This window comes from Fukomys damarensis, unplaced genomic scaffold (genome assembly GCF_012274545.1).
Source record: "Fukomys damarensis isolate Sample0158 unplaced genomic scaffold, DMR_v1.0_HiC HiC_scaffold_12, whole genome shotgun sequence".
NCBI lineage: Eukaryota > Metazoa > Chordata > Mammalia > Rodentia > Bathyergidae > Fukomys > Fukomys damarensis.
The window spans coordinates 29,220,737-29,241,871 of NW_022900924.1; the positions used below are offsets into that span (position 1 = coordinate 29,220,737).

The following is a 21,135-nucleotide window of genomic DNA, read 5'->3' on the forward strand; positions in this document are numbered from 1 at the left end:
CTTCCCCTACGTATCACACCTTCCCTACACCTTTAGCTCCTTTCCTCCCATTTCTAAATGTCAGTAATCTTATTAGAATCTTATGCATTGTTGCAGAATATTCACACCAGGGAAACTATTTGGTATTTACACATGTGGGACTTATTTATTTCACTTAGGAGTATATCTTCAATATGTATCCATTTTCCTATGAATGAATCTATTCTCTCGCTCTTTATGGCTGAGTAATATTCCATTTTATAGAAAAACCACAACTTCTTTATCCAGTTTCCAACGGATGGGCAAATAGGTTGTTTCCAAGATTTAGCTATTACAAACTGTGCCGCTATAAACATGGGTGCACATACTTCTCTGTGATATGATTCTTTTAGTTCTCTTGGAAAGATACCCAACAGAGGGATGGCTGGGTCAAATGGAACCTCCAGTCCAAGCTCTTTGAGGTATCTCCATATTGATTTCCATAGTGGTTGCACTAGTCTGCACTCCCACCAACAATGGAGGAGGGTTCCTTTCTCCCCACAACCCCGCCAACATTTGTTATTGTGTGATTTCTTGATAGCAGCCATTCTTTGTGGGGTGAGGTGGAATCTCAGTGTTGTTTTCATCTGCATCTCTCGAATGACCAGTGATGTGGAACATTTTTTCATATATTTTCTTGCTGCTTTCACTTCTTTGTATGAGAAATGTCTGTTCATTTCGGATGCCCATTTTTGGATCGGGTCTTTATATTTGGGGGGACTGATTGTTTTGAGTTCTTTATATATCCTTGATAATAGTCCTTTGTCTGAGGTACAGCTGGTAAAAATTTTTTCCCACATTGTAGATTGTCTCTTAGTTCTGCTAATGGTTTCTTTTGAAGTACAGAAGCTTTTTAGTAAGATGAGATCCCAGTTGTTGATTCTTTCTGCTAGTTCCCGTGCTACTGAGGATTTGTTCATAAAGTCTTTTCCTATACCAATGTCTTCCAGAGTTCTGCCTAACTTACTTTCCAGCAAGTTTAATGTTTCTGTTTTAATATTTAGATCTTTAATCCATTTGGATTTTAATTTAGTGCATGGCGAAAGATAAGGGTCTAATTTTAATCTGTGACAGGTTGATATCCAGTTTTTCCAACACCATTTATTAAAGAGGCTATCTTTCCTCCACTGAGGATGGTGAGCTCCTTTGTCGAAGATGAGGTAGCTGAGTACATCTGCATTTGTTTTTGTGTCTTCCAGTCTGTTCCATTGATCCTCAGGCCTATTTCTTTGCCAGTACCATGCTGATTTTATCACAGTGGCTTTGTAGTATAGTTTCAAATTGGGAATTGTTACACCTGGTGCCATGTGACTGTTGCCTATAATGGCTTTTGCTATTCTAGGTCTCTTGTGGTTCCAAATGAATTTTTGGATTCTTTTTTCTAGTTCTGTGAAATATAGTGTTGGAATTTCAATTGGCATTGCATTGAATGTATATAGCAGTTTCGGTAGTATGGCCATTTTCACTATGTTGATTCTTCCTACCCAGGAGCAGGGGATATCTTTCCATTTTTTTATATCCTCTTCGATTTCTTTTTTCAGAGTGCTGTAGTTTTCAGTGTAGAGATCTTTTGTTTCTTTTGTTAGATTGATTCCTAGATACTTCATTTTTTTGGATGCTATTGTAAAAGGAATTTTTTCCCTTATTTCTCTTTCTGTCTGTCTGTTATTTGTGTATAGAAAGGCTATTGATTTTTGGGTATTCACCTTGTATCCAGATACTTTACTGAATCTGTCAATTAAGTCTAGAAGTTTTTTGGTGGAGTTTTTTGGATCTTCAATGTAGAGTATCATATCATCAGCAAATAATGATAGTTTAACTTCTTCCTTTCCTATCTTTATTGCTTTAATTTCTTTCTCTTGTCTAATTGCTGTGGCTAATGTTTCCAGAACTATATTGAAGAGAAGTGGCGATAGTGGGCATCCTTGTCTTGTTCCTGATTTTAACATGAAGGTTTTCAGTTTTTGGCCATTCAATATGATGTTGGCTGATGGTTTTTCATAAATAGCCTTTATTAAATTGAGGTATAGACCATCTATTCCAATTTTTTGCAGGGTTTTTATCATGAATGGGTGTTGAATTTTATCAAATGCTTTTTCTGCATCTATTGAGAGGATCATATGGTTTTTGTCCTTGACTTTGTTAATATAATGTATTACATTCACTGACTTTCGTATGTTGAACCACCCTTGCATCTCTGGAATAAATCCGACTTGGTCATGATGGATGATCTTCTTAATAATCCTCTGTATTCTGTTTGCTAGTATCTTATTAAGGATTTTTGCATCTATATTCATTAAGGAGATTGGTCTGTAGTTCTCCTTTTTGGTTGTATCTTTCTCTGGTTTGGGAATCAGAGTGATACTTGCTTCCAGGAATGAATTTGGAAGTATAGCTTCTCTTTCAATTTCATTGAAAAGTTTGAAGAGTAATGGTAGTAGTTCTTCTCTAAATGTCTTGTAAAATTCAGCAGTGAATCCATCAGGGCCTGGGCTTTTCTTTGTTGGTAAGTTTTTAATTACATTTTCAATTTCACTGATTGTGATTGGGGTGTTTAAAATGTTTTTATCTTCTTCGTTCAACTTTGGTAATTCATAAGTATCTAGAAATCTGTCCATTTCTTCTGTGTTTTCCATTTTATTAGAGTACAGGTTCTCAAAGTAGGTGTTCATGATCCTCTGGATTTCTTTCGGATCTGTTGTGACTTCGCCTTTTTCATTCCTAATTGCATGGATCTGAGCCTTTTCTTTCCTTTTTTTGATAAGATTAGCTAAGGGTTTGTCAATTTTATTTATTCTTTCAAAAAACCAGCTCTTTGTTTCATTTATTTTTTGTATCGTTTTCTTAATTTCAATTGCATTGATTTCTGCTCGGATCTTTATAATTTCCTCTCTTGTTCGAGCTTTGGGTTTTTCTTGCTCTTGTTTTTCTAGGAGTCTAAGTTTCATCGTTAAGTTGTTTATTTGAGCCCGCTCTGTTTTCCTAGTGTGGGCATTCAATGTTATGAATTTTCCACGTAGAACTGCTTTCATTGTGTCCCAAAGATTCCTGTATGTTGTATTGGCATTCTCATTTATTTGTAAAAACTGTCTAATTTCTTCTTTAATTTCCTCTGTAATCCATTGATTGTTTAGGAGAGTGTTGTTCAGTTTCCATGTGCTTGTGAAGTTTCTATAGTTTCTTGTGCTATTGATGTCTAGTTTGATTGCACTATGATCTGATAATAAACAGGGGATGACTTCAATTTTTTTGCATTTATTTAGACCTGTTTTGTGAGCCAGTATGTGGTCTATTTTGGAGAATGATCCATGTGCAGCCGAAAAGAATGTATATTCTGGTTTTTGGGGGTGGAATACTCTATAAACATCTATTAAGTCCATGTGTTCCAAAGCTTGGTTCAGTTCTATTATTTCATTGTTGATTTTCTGCCTAGTAGATCTGTCAATTTGTGATAGTGGGGTATTTAAATCCCCCACTACAATTGTATTAGTGCTTATTTGGTTTTTCATGTTACTTAATATTTGTTTTATATAGTTGGGGGCATTTATATTTGGTGCATATATGTTTATGATTGTCAGCTCTTCCTCTTGAATTGTTCCCTTTACAAGGATGTAGTGTCCTTCTTTGTCTCTCTTAATGAGTTTTGGTTTGAAATTTACTTTATCTGAGAATAAGATTGCTACCCCTGCTTTTTTCTGGACTCCTGACGCATGGAGAATTGTTTTCCATCCTTTCACTTTCAGTCTATGGACTTCCTTTTGCACTAGGTGTGTTTCTTGTATACAACATATTGTTGGATTTTGCTTCTTAATCCATTCTGCCAATCTGTTTCTCTTGATTGGTGAATTGAGGCCATTAACATTGATGGTTACAACTGATATATTTTGACTTATTCTTGTCATGTTTTTGTCCATTTGTTGACTCTTTTTACTTTTTCTCCCATCTCCTTTTAGTTTCTTGCCTTGCCTATTTGATTTGGTCTGTTGGGCCTCATGTTATTGTGAATTTCGTTGTCCTTTTCTAGGATATTGTTTAGAATTCCTTGCAGTGCTGGTTTGGTGTTCATGAAATTTCTCAGGTGCTCTTTGTCGTGGAAGTATTTTATTTCCCCATCTATTTTGAAAGAGAGTTTTGCAGGATACAAAAGTCTAGGTTGGAGATTCTTTTCTTTTAGGACTTGGAATACCTCACTCCAGGCTCTCCTTGACCTAAGGGTTTGTGTTGAAAAGTCTGCTGTGATTCTAATGGGCTTCCCTTTGCATGTGATTTGTTTCTTTTCTCTTACTGCTTGTAGTATTTTGTTTTTCTGTTGGATTTCTGGAATCTTGATTATTATATGTCTAGGTGTAGATTTTTTTTGATCGTGGCTAGTTGGGGTTCTATATGCCTCACTTATCTGTATGTCTAATTCTTCCCTTCTGTTTGGGAAGTTTTCTGTCATTAATTCTGTGAAGAGCTTTTTTATATCATTTGTGTTTTCTCCTGTTTTTTCATGAATTCCTATCAGTCTTATGTTATTTTTCTTTGTATCGTCTAGGAGTTGTTGGATTGATTTCTCATGATCCCTTACTGTTTTTAATAGACCTCTTTTTTCACGGTCACTGACTGCTATCCTATCTTCTATATCTGAAATTCTATCTTCGCAATCTTTTATTCTGTTTCGTACACTTTCAATAGAGTTTTTAATCTCCTGGATATCTGTTTGAATCTGTTTTATGGATTCCATTTCTTTCCTCTGTTGGGCATTCATTGTTTCCATGTCTTTCTTATGCTGAGTCTTCATGGCTTCTATCACAGTCTTGAGCTCATCTATTTTTTTCTCAGTTTCTGCTCTAGAGTCTCGAATCATGACTTCTATTTTGCTCATCATCTCTCTGGCTAGCTGGGAAATTATTTCTGATTTGAATTTTTCTAGAGCCTGATTGATCAATTTTGTTACCTCCTGTGCTATGGGTCCAGGGAGTCCTGTTGGTTCACTATCAGACTTTTCATCCTCATTTGTCCTACTATTTGCTATTGGTGAACTGGATATTTGTTTTTGTGTCTTGCTTAAGTGTTTTCTCATTTTTATTTTTATTGTTGGGTTGTCCTTCTTTAATTTCTGGGTATTACTTAAATCTTCCTAATATAGTTGCGTTTTAGCTTTTGAGTATCTTATGACTCATAGACATTCTCGTTTTCATAATATCAGAGAAAACAACTCTTTAAATCAATCACCACTCTTTGTCCCAATTGATACATTCAGCAGCCCAATAGGATCAGGCACAGCTTGCCAACTGACCACTTATGGTAGTCATTAATGTATCACCTTTAACTCATGTGAATTAGATTAATTTCAAGAAGCAGCTCATAGTATGTTTGCAGTGAATATTCTTTTCAATATGGCATCTTTACCATTTAGGATGGGGGGTTCGACTTAGAACAAGAGGATTAGATAAGTGAAAGAATTAGAGCAGGTTTGAAGTGAATCCAGAGGTTGTAGAATTACCTTACTATCTTTACAAAGCTATTAAGTTCAGGGGGGATAGAGAGAGTGCAGGAATAAGGACAGGAATATATCCCCTTAACAGTAACAGGCGCTTGCCTTCCCTTGAAGGTACAGAGCCATGAGTGAGGTAAAATGACTGGAGAAAAGAACATAAAGAGAAACCCGTCCTAAAAACAAAAAATAAAAAAAGAAGTCTGAGTTCTTCAGGAACTGGAATAAAAAGGGAGATGAGGGACACTATGGTGGAGCAAGAGACTGAGTTGGAGAGACAGGACAGAAAAAAGAAAGAAATTTTAGGGTGGAAAGAGGAAAAAAGAGAAAAGAGAGAGGGAAAGAAAAAGAATTTGAAGGTCCTCTTTCAGGCTATCTCTGATCTCATATTATACCACATGCACAGTCATATGCGGAACCCAATCCCCTGGTTATAGCTAGCCAATGGCTGTTCCTCACGACTGAGACTGAACACAATCTACAAAGCCTAACTTTAGTTTCCTTACCCTCAGGGTTGAACTCCACTCCGTTCTATTACAGGTTTCCCCTGCCCTTTCTTTAAAGATGATCAAAGTTCGGAGCTCAGAAAACTACCCTTCATGGGAACCTATGCCTCTGCAGAGTTGGTCTAAGGACTGGCCCGATCAGGAGTTTTGAGAACGGGGGGGGGCGTCGTGTGGGTGTTTCAAGGGCGCCCGCGCGGCTACCTTCCTTCCTGGGTCTGTTGTCGCGCAGGCCGGGAGCTCCCGCACAGGCCGGGATATAAATATTTCTTAAATGTTCTCCTTAAAAAGTATAGGGAATTTGACAAGTGAGGTATAAAAAGGACAATTACTTATGTAATTTTCTGACTTTTCCCCTGAATAATAAATCTTATAGGAATTAGAAACTGAAATAAAATTGAATTTTTATCCAAAATATATGAATCTATTCAGATAATCAAAATACTCTGCATCACCATTGTATATCATCCAGTCCAGTGAAATACCACAGTTTATACACAGCTGTATGTATCTAAGGTTGAATAAAATTGCTGGAAATCTTTCTCACTGATGTACCTATTCTAGCAAAAGTAGTTGGCCTAATGTGTAAACTACACATGTGAAATACCTAAAGAGCACTTTTCAATAATACCTACCCAGAATACATCATATAATTGTTATCTATTATTAGCATTGCCATTTATATACTGAATCTTTAAGTCCTATTACTTATTTTTGTGTTAATCATATAGGTAACTTTAGATGTACTTTAACTAGAATTTTTTTTTAAATCCTGACTTTCAAATTTTACCTTCTTTACTGTATACCTTTTGGCCTTTACTGGTAAGGCTTAGGTATAAGAGGAATTTTCTAAAACCAACATTGAATATCACGTACTTTAATTCAAGAGATTCTCCATTTTGTATTCGGGTGTCATCCTATTGCTTTGAAATGACTATTAATAAAAAGTTTAGTTTTGCATTTTTAAAAGAAAACTGGAATACCAACATAACTGTTCTTTAATATAAGTACTTTCTATTGGGTTTCTCTGCAAAAGGTTTACTTAGTTTTCTAATTGCTTATGAATTCTCTAATTTGATGCATATATATTTGATTTTCCTAATACCTGCTTCACACATTTCAATTTTCACATTTCTGCCCTTTATATATGTTTTCACTTGATCAGATATAAAGTTGCAAAGGTGCAATTATATTGTATGTTTTATCAAAATAGGCCTAGTTTAAGGTTCTAAAAAAGCACGTTGGGCTGTGGTTCAGTGGTAGAGTGCTTGCCTAGCGTATGTGATAGACCTCCTGGGTTTGGCCCCTGGTACTGCAAGAGATATGAAAATTAAAAAACAGTGTTGTGGCTTTTTATTTTTATTATCAGTGAAATATAAAATTTACTGTTTTATTTTTGAAATCCAGTGTTGGAATTACAGTGATTAATGATGGGAGCTTTTCATTCAGAAGACCTTACTTAGTATACTCTTTCTGCTACTTACTACCTTGGTGATGAGAGCAAGTTGCTTCAACTTTTAAAGTGTTAGATTATTCCTCTCCAACCTGGAGAAAATGGTACCCATTTCATAGGAATATTTGAGATCAGGATAAGGATGATGATTGAGATAGTATATGTAAAAACTTTTCATAGTGCCCAGGTTACAATAGGTACTCTGTATATGGGAGATAATGATTATTTATATTAATATTAGTCTGTATTAAATGCAAGGAGGTAATAACTAATTAATAGCTACTCAGCTGTTTCTTTAATTTTTTGTTAAAACTTCTTATTTATTTATTTTGTACCGGGGATCAAACTCTGGACCTTGCGCTTGGAAGGCAGGTGGCTGAACCACTAAGCTAAATCCCCGGGCCTACTCAGTTGTTTTGTACAGATAAAAAAAAGGCAAGGAGTGAACAAGTGGAAATTGTTTACATTCTATTTTTAGCTTCAAACAAAAAAAACTTACATACTTTAGCTTCATGTTACTTCAGCCTATATGATTTGTCTTATGCCATATGCTACAAAGACTAAAATAAATAAGACACTCGATTTGACTAATTTGTAGCAATTAATATATCTATTGAACAAAAGCAACCCACTCCACTAGAAAGTAAACATACATCTTAGCATCTATATGATGTTCTACAAACTACAATAATAAGTATCAATAGTGTCAGCCCTTTATCACACACCCTCTGCATGCAAGCACCATTCTAAGACTTTTATAAACTTTGTTTAGTCTTCTAATTAACAGTGCTACAAGTTGCATATTGTCAGTGTCGTTTTCCAGGTCCCCAAACTGAGGCTCAAAAGTTAAAGAACTTGCTCAAGTTCATCTGGATTAATTATTCATCATCACTTGACCATCTGCTACAAAAGTGCGAAACAAATCAAGTTGCTTTTAAGAAAAGAACCCACTACTGGTACATTCCTTCACTTCCCCATGCTAGCTGGATGAGGACTACCTACATCCACATTTCTGCTCTGCCAGTTGTTAGCTGTATGACCTTGAGCAAGTTATTTCATTTCTGTCACCCAATTTTTTTAATTGAGTTTATTGGTACATTCTAGGTAGACAGTACAGTTACATTCATTACTGGGATCTTGTACCTTTACATGACAGGTCTTGGTTCTCATTTCCCCTTGTCTCCACCCTCCCTTCACCCCCTCCTCCCCTCCCCACCTACAAACACTTTAATTCCATTTTTACATTTTCTCACATTTTTGTCACCCAATTTTTGAAGATAATAATAATAATACACACCTCAAAGGGCAGTAGCAATATTTAAATTCATCTGTTTTTAATACTCTTAGCACAATCTCCAGTGTATGATAAAACTCCACATAAGTGTTCAACGTATACATAATAACAAACAAATATGCACATACACAAACACGTTAAGCCATTGAATATATTCTTTGAGACATCCTATGTTTTCCTCTTTATTCCCTTTACAAAATGTGTATATCATAAAACAATTCTGTTTTCATAACAATCCTTTTTTTGAAGCAAAATATTTATTAGTGTATTTTAGATATACATAATGTTAAAATTCATCATAGTGAATTTGTACCTGTATGTGGTGTATCTTGCTTCTTCTGTTTTTTGATAGAAAATTAAATAAATACTATAAAATCCAAGTTAGAGTATATGACAAAATAAAATTCAGTACTTAGATTAATAAGTTTAATATACAGACAAAGTTGTCTGTCTTGTTTTTTCCCTAAATGAACCTGTGAAAACTATTTTCCTGATTGCTCCTTTTCTTGTCTAAATCTTATCTATGAGAATCAATTCCTTCCAGTTCTTTCTAAGGCACAAAAATGATTGTAATATAACTTTTAGTGACTATGGTAGACTTAGCTCATATATAAAGACATAAGTTAATACAGCCTAAAACTTCATATTTATGATCTGTATTAATCAGAAAGCAACCTCCTAAAGAAAGAAAAATATATAACTTTGACAAGTTGTCATGTTTTTTACTGCAATGAATACTTCTTTTAAAAAGTATTTGTTAATGTAGGCATTCTTGGTTCATATCTTTCACTAGAAAGAATGATGACACAATTAATTACATTAAGGAAGATTCTGTATTAACTTGTCTGGCTTTACTGTGGAAACCATCTGTCTGTCTGTCTATCTATCTATCTATCTATCTATCTATCTATCTATCATTTATCTATTCATTTTGTAGTACTGGGGATTGAACCCAGAGCCTTTGCGCTGAGCTACATCCCCAGCCCTTTTTAAATTTTTGCAACAGGTTTTCACTAAGTTGCTAAATTGGGTTTCACTGAGTTGCTAAATTGTCCAAGCTGGGCAAGGCTTGTGATTTTCCTGACTTAGTCTCACAGTGTACTGAGATCATTGGCATAAGCCACCTGACCTGGCAAAACCATTTTTTGAAAAATAATGTTCTTATTCATGACCTCGGTACTTAGTGTTTTGTCTTCTTACAAAAGTGATGCATATTTATGTATAACAATTCATAAAGTTATTTAAAACAAAAATAAGTAGCCATTATTCTTTTGTTTAAGAGAATGTGCTAGAATTATAAAAGCCTACAGTTTTTAATAAATAATGTTCAACTCACTTCTACTGCTAGGTATTTTTTTCTGATAGTGTGAGAACTGGTTTATTTATGTCCAGCAGATAAATATAACTATCAGGATGCATTTTTAAGTATGATAAGTTTTATTGAGTTGAGATGCTGTGTGTTAATTGTTCAACAGAACTTGGCTCTTGTTTATCTTTACATGGTAAGTGGGAGTTGGGTAAACAGCATAAGTTGACCACAATTCTAAGAGAGGGAAATACTTGGGTAAATTTATAAGCAGTAATTACCAGCTTAAAACTTAAAAGTTACTAGGTCAAAGATACATAATGCTTAAGGATTCTTATTCTCAAAATTCATTCATTTTAGAGTATATTTACAGTTTTGTGTCTACATGATATATTTTCCAACTTATGAATTTAAATCCCATTACTATAAAATTCCCTTCAATGCTTCATTTTTTATAAGAATGACCCAATGCTTTTTGTAGTCAAAGGTGAGTTTTAGCATAATTTATGCTCTATAGACATTTAATATCAACATATTTAGCATTCTATTCTCATCCCAAGTAACAACATATAACCGTTTTCCCCCTGTATATTCTCCAGGTTCACAGTGGAACAGGAAATTGATTTAAAAGACATTTTGAAAGCTCTTGGAATAACTGAAATATTCATCAAAGATGCAAATTTGACCACCTTGTCTGGTAAGAAATAAATATCAATTTTAAATGTTATTTTGTAAAAGTGTTTAAAAATGATGTTAAATCCTCTACTATAGAATTCTGGGGTAAAATATGGTTTTGCTTGCAAATAAATCTAAGAAGTATTTTTAACCTCTACAAACAAACTATAAATACTTAGTATTAAGTTTATATTATATTATCCATGTCTTATCTTTGATAATAAATTGTATTCTTCAGAACACTTGGCTTATACATTTTGGAATTTCCCATCTTATCTGACACAATGCCATGTAGAGTAGATAATCAATAAATGTGTTGACTGAAAAATCTCAATATGTCCCACTGTAATGAATCATCAGAAGGGAAAAGGAAGAGAAGATAAATGAATGCCTCTTGCTGTGAGAACTAGACAAAGATTCCTTTTAAAAGCATAGAGACTAAATTGAGATTATTTAAATCTTTCCCTGCGTCTTCAATAGAAAATGATGGTTTAGAAGTATTACCTTCAAATTATACTGGTACATTAAGATATTGGGTAATTAATCCTAAATATCCCAACGGGAAAAATCCACTTGAATTATTTGATTCAGATATCCCAACTTGTACAGACTTAAAATCATAAAATGTTAGTTATATTAAAGCATTTAGAACATTTAAAATACTTTTGAATCTATTTTTTAAGTGACTAACCAAGGTATTTACCATTAATAAAAGGCAACAGTTGGGCATAGTGACACATATCTATAGTCTCAACTGAATCCAGAGGATTGTTTGCATTTGGGACCAGCTTGGGTACCTTAGCTTAAAAAGAGCTTGTGTCAAAAAAGGAACATCTACTGAGGCATGATGGCATATGCCTATAAATCCCAGCTACCTGGGAGGCTGAGGCTGGAGAATGTCAAGTTCAAAGCCAGCCTGGCCAATTTAGCAAAACTCTGTCTCAAAATAAAAGAAAAAAAAGTTTAAAAGGGCTGGGAATGCACCTTAGTACTTCCTGGGTTCATTGCCCAATGCCATCAAAGGCAAAACAGAAAGAAAGAAAGAAAGAAAGAAAGAAAGAAAGAAAGAAAGAAAGAAAGAAAGAAAGAAAGAAAGAAAGAAAGAAAGAGAAAGAAAGAAAGACAGATGAAGGAAGGAAAAGGGAAGGAAAGGGAGGAAAGAGAGAGAGGAAGGAAAAAAGACAACAGTGGACTATATCATTTTCTACTTTCTGATAAGATAAAGGTAGGTACACTGAGAAAAAAAGAAACTCAACTTGTAAAGTTCTCTTTACACGCGTTTATTGAACCAAATTCTCTAACTAGAAAGCCCTGAGGTGATAAAAGTCCAGTGAGTTACAGGCAAGAATTTAGATTTCTTCTCCCGCATCAGCAGCCTACAAAAAATCAAACCTATACAGCTTTGAAATAGAGCCGTTAAACTTGGATTAAATTCAAGAAAATGAATGCCCTTACTTCTGAGATTGTTTATACGTGTGCACTTGTGACTGCCAACATGAGGGAGAGAATGAGGACGTGGAGACGATGGGGGGTGGGGAGAGGGAGAGAATGAGCTCCTTAGCTATGAGTTGATATTGATGTATTTGGTACCACAAATTCTACTGCTGGTTCAGATAGCTTATAGCCCTAAGCTCTAATAGAGGTTTTCTAAATGTCTTCTGTATAAATGTTCCTGTCCACGCAAAAGAAATGAGTTTTCCCTGAGCAAATGTTTTTATGGCCTATGCCTGTGTTCCGAGGGTTTTAAATTCCTCACTGGGCTTGACAAGAAGGTAAGACTGTTGGTGATTCCAAAGTACGTATGGAATCTTCATCCCTGAGTCAGAAATATATTCAGAGTTGAAGCATAGTATAATTTTAAAGTGCAAAAGCTCTCTTCCTTAGGAATTTGAGACAATCTGTCTTACCAGACTGGCCAAATTCCAACTGGATAATTATATTCTGCCTTCTTAATATGGGTCTCTTTTCAGTTTGATTAGTGATTTCTCATTGTCTCACCCAAACACCCAGGTATTTATTTTACACAAATACAATATCTACTGCCTCTCAGTCCTGAGCGAGCAGCACTACAGTGGCAAATCAATTATTGTGGTCAGTGTAGCTTATAATTTTTGACATATTTGGAAGGTTTATAGGATAATATTTAATTGCTTTTACTATGTACAGAGACAATAGACCACAAATACATATTATGAATGTAGATGGTTTGGATATTTGAAATAACACTAGGATCTTCCAGCGAATTCATGTGTTCTATATACAACATATCTGTTCCTTTGATCAAACCTCCACAAGAACTGAGTCCGTCTCAGTGTCCTGTTCACAGTTGCATTCCTGATACTGGGCATGGGCTGGTGCATGGTTGGCATACAGTAAGTTTTTGCAGAGGAAAAAATGGGCAGGGGGAAGAAGAAATAGGTTTCTCTGGGCCCCTTATATGTTATACATTTCTTAGAATATAATATATATATATATATATGTTATATTTCTTGGAATATTTATCTCCTTAAAGTATCAGACTAGTGCTACCAAATCCAATATTTGGCATTGTTTAATACCATCTAGTTCATGTGTTCAGAGACATTTGACAAAATTCTAAACTAAACCTTTCAAAGTTCAGTGGCCATTCTCTGGTTCTTAAACTGTTAGTTTTGCTGGAATGCTGGTAGCTCTAGCATGCCGTTGACACCCCTCCCCCGTCTATGTTCATTAACTTATGAACCACTCATTCAAAAAACACTATCGTACCTGTAAAATTTGCCTCTCTGCTTCCTCTAAATTCTATACCATTTATCTCTGCATCATTTATTGAGATATCAGATTTCTGCCTTACCTGGTTAGTATGTTTTTGCATTACTATTTTTATTTTGCATCTCCAAATAATACAAAAAATTTTGTATCAATATGTCAATGATTCTTAGTTACCATTGCAAATACCCAGTAAAGATAATTTGCATTTATTTAGTTAATACTTTGAACTTTAATAGGAATCCCAACGTGTTTAGGATGTATGAATTCCATGGTGTTTATGACATAGCATCTGTTGTTTTCTGTGCTACAACTATTCCTTTCATTAAACAACTGCTAATAAAGAAGGTAATGTAAGAAACGTACTGCATCAGAATCATAAGGAGATGATTATGATATCATGCCTGATCTAGAGGAAATGCAGAATTTAACTGCTACGTTTGATAAAAGGAGGACTGACAGAAATGTTTTATTAGAATAGTGATTCCCAACAAGGACAATTCCCCCTCCTGCTGGAATATTTGGCAAGAGCTGGAGTCCTTTTGGTTGTCACACTGGGGAATGCTTTTGGATCCAGTAAGCAGCGTACAGAGATGCTTCTAAACATCTGACAATTCACAGGTCAGGTCCTGAATGAAGTACCGCACAGCTGAGAATTTCAGCAGTGAAGAGGTTGAGAAACTCTTTATTAGCATTAAGGAATTGGAGAAGTACAAATTAAAAGGCAAATGGGAGCATCTGGATCAAAAGACTTAGGAGAATATATGTTTGTATATATTTACCTTGCATCTGTATTACTCTTTTTACTTAAAACACTTAAAAGTTACAAATTTTTTCAAAATTAAGCAATAGATTTAACCAGTAAATTTGAAAGCACCCAAAGGCTAAGTTAGCATTAATGTGACTCTACTATTCTTAGATTATGTAATGAAAATGTTTTTTTCTTCAAAAATCACAAGTGTGATTTAGCAATGGGAAAAACAGCAACCTTGCTTGATTTTCACTCGTTTCTAGAAAACCTGAGGGACTTGAGATCCTTTACTAAGACCACAAGTCCATTTCTTCATTTTTTTATCCTATTACATGAACTCTTACATCAGATTCTTATTATTGCTGCCCTAAACTATTTTAGTAGTCTTCTAGGTGGTTTCTAATCTCACTCCAATCTAATCTGTTTGTCTACCACTGCCAAGATTAATCACCTTAAAAACTGCTCTCAGATCATCCCGCTTCTTAAGCAAAGCCCGCCTTTGGTCTGCTGTGCCTCACCCTCTGCCCAGCCAGCTTCAGAGACCTCAGCTCCCTCCAGCCGCTGCGCTTTCTGATCCCTCACATGGAGCTTGTTCTGTAGCCACAGCGAACACTTGCTCTGTGCCGCTTCCCACCTTTAAAAAAATCTCTCCCACTTGAAATACTTCTTAAGCTGATCCACAGCTCAGACATCCCCAACTTCATCAAGTTTAAATGCCTCATATTTCGTGCCTGTGTTTGTGGCACGTATTTTGTCATGTTGTTTTATGTGTCTAATCTCTCCTGATAGAATTTAAACCTCCCTAGCACCAATTCCTGTAAATATTTCCTCAATACCCAGCACTATGCTTCCTTCTTAATACTCACTGAATGGAGCAATAACTAAGATGACACCCTCTATATTTATTAGGTTCATTTCTTCATTTCAATTTGATTATCCATTGCTTTTGATGCTGAATTCCATTTACATAAAACAAAGTAAAGACTCATACAATAAACATGGAATATAGACAGTGCTGAAAATCATTTTCTTCTCAGACTCTATTTAAAATGCGCATGTAGTTGTAGCAAGCATCCTGTTATAAAGCAGCTCTATTTTTGTAACGGAAATGAATGACTGTCAGCATTTGGATTAATAGGTAATCCTCTTGGAAGCTGTAAGGGGAAAGAGAGAGTACTAAATCCTTCAGCATGAAGTATGAGCTTTAATAAAGGGGCCAATAAAATAAAGGAATTAAGAAGACACAGGGAAAGCTATATTCAGGTCAGACTCAAGTGCTGTAGATCTATGCTGGACCAAGTCCTACATCCTGCCCTTGTTTGTTCTCTTTCTCCTTGCACCTGTAAGCCAGAGGACTCCCTTCTTTTCCATTGCTATAATTCCACTTCTGCTCCTACTCTCTTGCCTGGACTATTGTAACAACCAACAAACCTGATCTTCCTGCCCTCTAGTTATTTGCTCATCCAATTTACCCTTGACAGTTGCTGCCACAGTCAAAGCACTCATGTGCTCTTATCCCTGGATGAAGTTGAGGCTCTCTAAGCTCATAGTCAAAGCTCTTGGAATTATGCATGTCCCCTGCTGCTTCCCTGCTTCCTCATAACCTAGGCTCCAGCTCCACTGTCAAACCATGTCCTGTTTCTCCCACTTTGCTAATATAATCCTCTGCTCACAATGTCTTAGCCCATGTCTCTGATTTTCACTCATCTACTTTTCCCTCAAGAACCAGGCCGAATATCAACATCCTTCCTGGGTGGTTTACTTTTCCCCATCTGGAGCCTGGTAGTGCTTTCCTCCTGCGTCTGTTATCACATTTCACCTTTTCCTTGGCCTGTGTGTTTACACGTGTCTGTGAGCTCTGAGTGATTCAAAAGCAGGGACTGAGTGAGGGAAGCTGTGTTCTCCCAGAGACCAGCCTCCTGTTAGGGGGTGAGTGGTTGCGGGATCAGGAGAGATGCTGAGTGGGTGACTGCAGGGAGGCATGACACCAGACACTGCCTCACCAGACAGGGTGCCTCCCTCATGCCTCCAACCATCCCTGCATCCTACATTTCAGCTGCATTCCCCTCCTTGCAGAACTTGCCCAGCTTGTATTTGCCCTTGCAAATTTGCCTTTTGTTTTCACCTAATGCGAGGCAGGCCACCGAACCGCTGAGCTAAATCCCTGGCCCTCAGCTTTCATAATAACCCTTGTCAAGCGGCTCCTCTTCCTTACCCCCGTCACCCACTAACACATTGTCTTGCTTTCGTAGTTATTCTTGCCATACCCTGAGATTGTAGTCTTTTCTAGATTTACTTTTTTACTGTCCTTTGATTGATATCTGTTTTCACCTTATTAGGAAAGAACTGTTTAATTTCCAGTAGTATTCCCAGTGCATCAGCAGTGCTGAGTACATGGATGAATGAATGAATGAATACATAAGAATATTTGCTGGTTCAGTAATGAAGTCTAACCATAAGAGCAAACAACAAACACTATTCCTACCTCGAAAGAGCACACGTTCTAGAAAATTCTCTAAATTACGTATTAAAAATATTTTAGCAACTAAAGCACAGACTTTTGGGCATCTAGTGTTCTGTTCTCATATTCTCTTCATTTTCCCATTTTAAGCAAGTCCTTGATGACACAGAAATCTATTTAAACAGTCACTTGGCACCAGGGTCTCCCAGAAGGGGAGAGAAGACCACCTGGGGTCAATATGCAAACTAAAAAACATACAAAAAAATTTGTTTACCTTTGATTTATTGATTTACTTAATGAAAGACAGCTAATTTTCCTCTAACCAATAAGACGAACTCATCATGGTAAATTAATTTTCTTTGTATCTCTCACGTTCTGATCCTTTTCATTTAATACCCAAGTGCAGCCTGGTGCGGGGTAGGTGTGAGATGTTGTGGATGACATGGGAAAGCGAGGCGAGGAGTAGGCCCTTGCGTATATGGCTGGTACAGCAGGACAGATGGTATCGATTGGCATATAATTAAACAGGATGAGTAAAATCAGGGGCTAGGAACTTGTTTATATTTCTGCATTGTTTGATCTAAGATATGGGCCTCACATACATGCTTGCTTAAGCCATTTCCAGCTACTTTTTATTTTGACTGCTTGAAGTTTGCACTAATAAAAACAAATTTTCACTTTCTTTAACTTCCCACTGTCTATGATATGAATTCTTATTTCTAGCAATTTTTCTTTCTTTCTTGGTACTGGGGATCGAATTCATTTATTGCATTTTTTTTCTACATTTGTATCCAAATGGATAGTATTTTTCTGATTAATCATGCTGGGTGTTATTTACATCTTTAGACATTTATTAACCAAAATGCAGCACTTAATAATGCTATAGGAATCTGAATATTGAACTCCATTCTTACTGTCTTTGAAATACATAGAGTAACACTGGTCTACTGGATTGTTTTCCCTTTACTCTTCTGTTTGATTGGATTTTAAGGTTTGTTAGGCTGTGCGTGACTTCTGTACTTTTTCCATGTTGCCATTCTCAGTTTGCTTAGGATATTTACTTTGTGTTAGTATCATATGTTTCACTTATTACAAGGATAGACTTTGCAGCTGTGGAGGCAGACATATGACACACACTTCGCAGTGGGCTACTTGTTATCATTGAAAGCTCTGAAAGGTTCACCATCATTGCTTTTTAGCCATAATTGGAAACAGAATTGCAGTCATAGTTTCTACAGAATGACATTTAAAGTCTCTTTACACTCAAAGTCATACAATACCATGACTGCCCCTTTCACTTAACATGTACTGAAATCTTGTTTATTGCAGTGTGCTAGGTTAAATACTAGAAAATTGCATATTACCAGGAGACTGGCTTTACTTAGATTAGTTCATTTTTGCTTGTTTGTTTTGCTATGTAGCCCACGCTGGCCTCGAACTCACAACTATTTTCCTGCCTCAGCCACTTGAGTGCTGAGATCAAAGGCATGCTCCACCATGCCTAGCACATTAGTTTAGTTCTTTAGACCCATATTGCAATAAACCAGGAATATTAAGACACATGACATACTCTTTCCCTTAAGAAAGTTGACAATCCATGAAGCCAGAGACAGTAATGCAGACGTGATATATTATAAAGATTTCAATAGAATTAGTTCTCTGGTTCAGGGGAAAAGAGTGGTGCTTATTTTGAAGATTAGGAATCAAAGAAGAGCAGAAAAAACCTCCTAGGGCTAGAAATTGAGATTTCAAAAGAGATGAAGCATCTTACTGTACAATGATTGAGGGAGAATCTGGGGAAACAGACATAAAAGTAAAAAAGTCTGAGGTACTTTAATTTACATAATCTGAATCAGTGTTTGGGGTGAACACTGAATGGACGAGGAGAGACAGCCTCACCGGGGCCCTTAGGTTGTGCACCAAGCAGCTATGCAGCTATGCGGTATACTGAAGGTGGGGTGGGAAGCCCACAGGCAGGACGCAGGGTGGAGTAGGGCAGAGGTGTGAACTGGCCTGCCCTAGAGGAGCTCATCCTGCAGAAGACTGCAGTGTGAACTGGAGGCAGCCGGCAGTCTGTATCATGACCCTGACATCCGCTGAAACTGACACCCCAGTTATCCATTCTTGAAATAATATTGTGAGGTTTAATTATGTGATGTTTTTAAATTGATACTTGAAATAAAAAATTGTCCATAATTGGGTACCATATAATATCTTGATACATGTATATGTTGTGTAATGTTTAAATCAGGTTAAACATATCATCTCATTTATCATTTCTTATGGCAAAGACTTTCAAAATTCTTAGAATTTTGTAACATGCAGTATATTATCATTATCTGTTGTCACTCTCTTGTGCAGCAGCAAGTCAGAACTTTTTGTTCCTAGCTAACTGTGATGTAGAACGTATAAATAACTTTAGCCCATTCTTTCTCACCTCTACTTTCCCCAGACTTTGATAACTACATTCTGCTTTCAACTTCTATGAAGTCAAGAGTTTTAGGTTCTCCATATAAGTGAGATCATATACTATTCGTCTTCCTGTGACTGCCTTCATGATGATTTGTAGTTCCATCTGTGTTGTGATAAATAATATTTTATTCTTTTGTAGTAGATTAATAATGTTACATTGCATATTAAATATTATATATAGAGATATCCGAATTATATTTTCCTTGTCTGGTTAACTTGTTTCCACTTCTTGATTGATGGAAGTAGTGGCCCATCGGACCTGGGAGTGCAGATGTCTCTTTGATAGATTAATTTAGTATCCTTGGTGTAGATGCAGTAGTGGGATTGCTGGGTCATATGCTAGTTCTATTTTGAATTTCTTGAGGAACCTTCATACTACTTTTTATGACGGCGGTACCAGTTTACATTTCTCCCAGCAGTATGCAAGAGTTCCCTGTTTTCCTCATCCTCACTCCTTTTGATAATGGCCCTCCTTAGTGGGGTGCAGTAATACCTCAGAGTAGTTTTGATTAGCATTTCCCTGACAAGTAGTGATACAGAGTATTTTTTCATATATTTGTTGGGTATTTGTATATCTTCAAACAAATGTCTGTTAGATTTATTGCCTATTTCTTAATTAAATTGTCTTTTTTTTTTTTCAGTACTGGGAGTAGAACTCAAGAGCACACTGCCACTGAGCTACATTCCTGGCCCAGCCCTTTTAATTTTTTATTTTGAGACAGACTCTTGCTAAGTTTCCCAGGCAAGACTCAGACTTGCAATCCTCTTCCCTCAGTATTGGGATTTCAAAGATGCATGACTGTGCCCAGCTTGCTGTCATATTTTTTGAGTTCTCATATATTCTGGATAGGAACCCCTTATCAGATGCATGGCTTACAGATGTTTTCTCCCACTCTGTAGCTTGTTTCTTCATGTTACTGATTGTTTCCTCTTCTGTGAGCAGGCTTTTTAGTTTGATGTAATTCCATTTGTGCATTTTTACATTTATTTCCTATGATTTTTGAAGTCATGTATAAAAAAATCCTTGGCCATTTTAGTGTCCTAAAGCATTCCCCTTATGTTTTCTAGTACTGTCATTGTTTCACACAAGTCTTTGCTTCAGTTTTAGTCACTTTTCATAACTAGTGAGAGATAGTGGTGTATTTTCATTCTTATGAATGTGTCCACTTAATTTTCCTAGGACCGTTCATTGAAAAGACTGACCTTCCTGCAATGCGTGTTCTAAGAGCTTTGGTCAAAAATCAGTTGGCTGTAGATACATAGGTTAACTTTCAGACTCTATCTGTTCCATTAGTCTATATGTCTGTTTTTATAGCAACACCATGCTGTTTTGATTATTGAAGATTCGTAGAATGTTTTGAGGTAAAGTAGTGAAACGTCTCTTGCTTTATTCTTTTTGATGTGGAGGGCTCTTTGACGTTCCATAGAAATTTCAGGATTATTTTTTCTACTTCTCTGAAGAATGTCTGGTATTTTAATAGGGATTATTAGACACTGTAGATTAGTGGTATGGACATTTTAATAATATTGATATTACTAATATATGAACATGGGATGTCTTTCTACATTTTTGTATCCTCTCCAATTTCTTTCCTTATTGATTATAATTTTCATGGCAGAGATATTTCATTTTGGTTAAATTATTCCTTTTGTTTAGCTATTTCAAATGGAACCCCCATTTCTATTTTAGATACTTCACTACTGACATCTAGCAATGCTTCTGAGTTTTTTTTTTTCTTTTCTTCTTTTTTTTATGTCAAATTTATATCCCACAACTCTGATGAATTTACTTGTTAATTCCAATAGTTTTGGGGTTTTCTATTTATAGATTGTCTTATCTGCAAGGTGACAACTTTACTTCTTTTCTAATTTAAATGCCTTTGATTTCATCTTCCTGATTGTTCTGGCTAACAGTTCCATTACTAAATTGAATGAAGCAGTAAAAGTGGGCAACTTTGTCTTGTTCCAGATCTCA

General features: G+C 35.9%; 1 protein-coding gene across 1 annotated transcript in view; it reads left to right on the forward strand.

Moving 5' to 3' along the window:
• Window positions 1–21,135, forward strand: part of Serpini1 (serpin family I member 1) — an 87,877-nt gene that overhangs the window by 56,161 nt on the left and 10,581 nt on the right. The window contains exon 6 of the mRNA XM_010606688.2: window positions 10,653–10,750. Within this exon, the coding sequence (XP_010604990.1) occupies window positions 10,653–10,750 (98 nt within the window). The remainder of the gene's footprint in view (window positions 1–10,652; window positions 10,751–21,135) is intronic.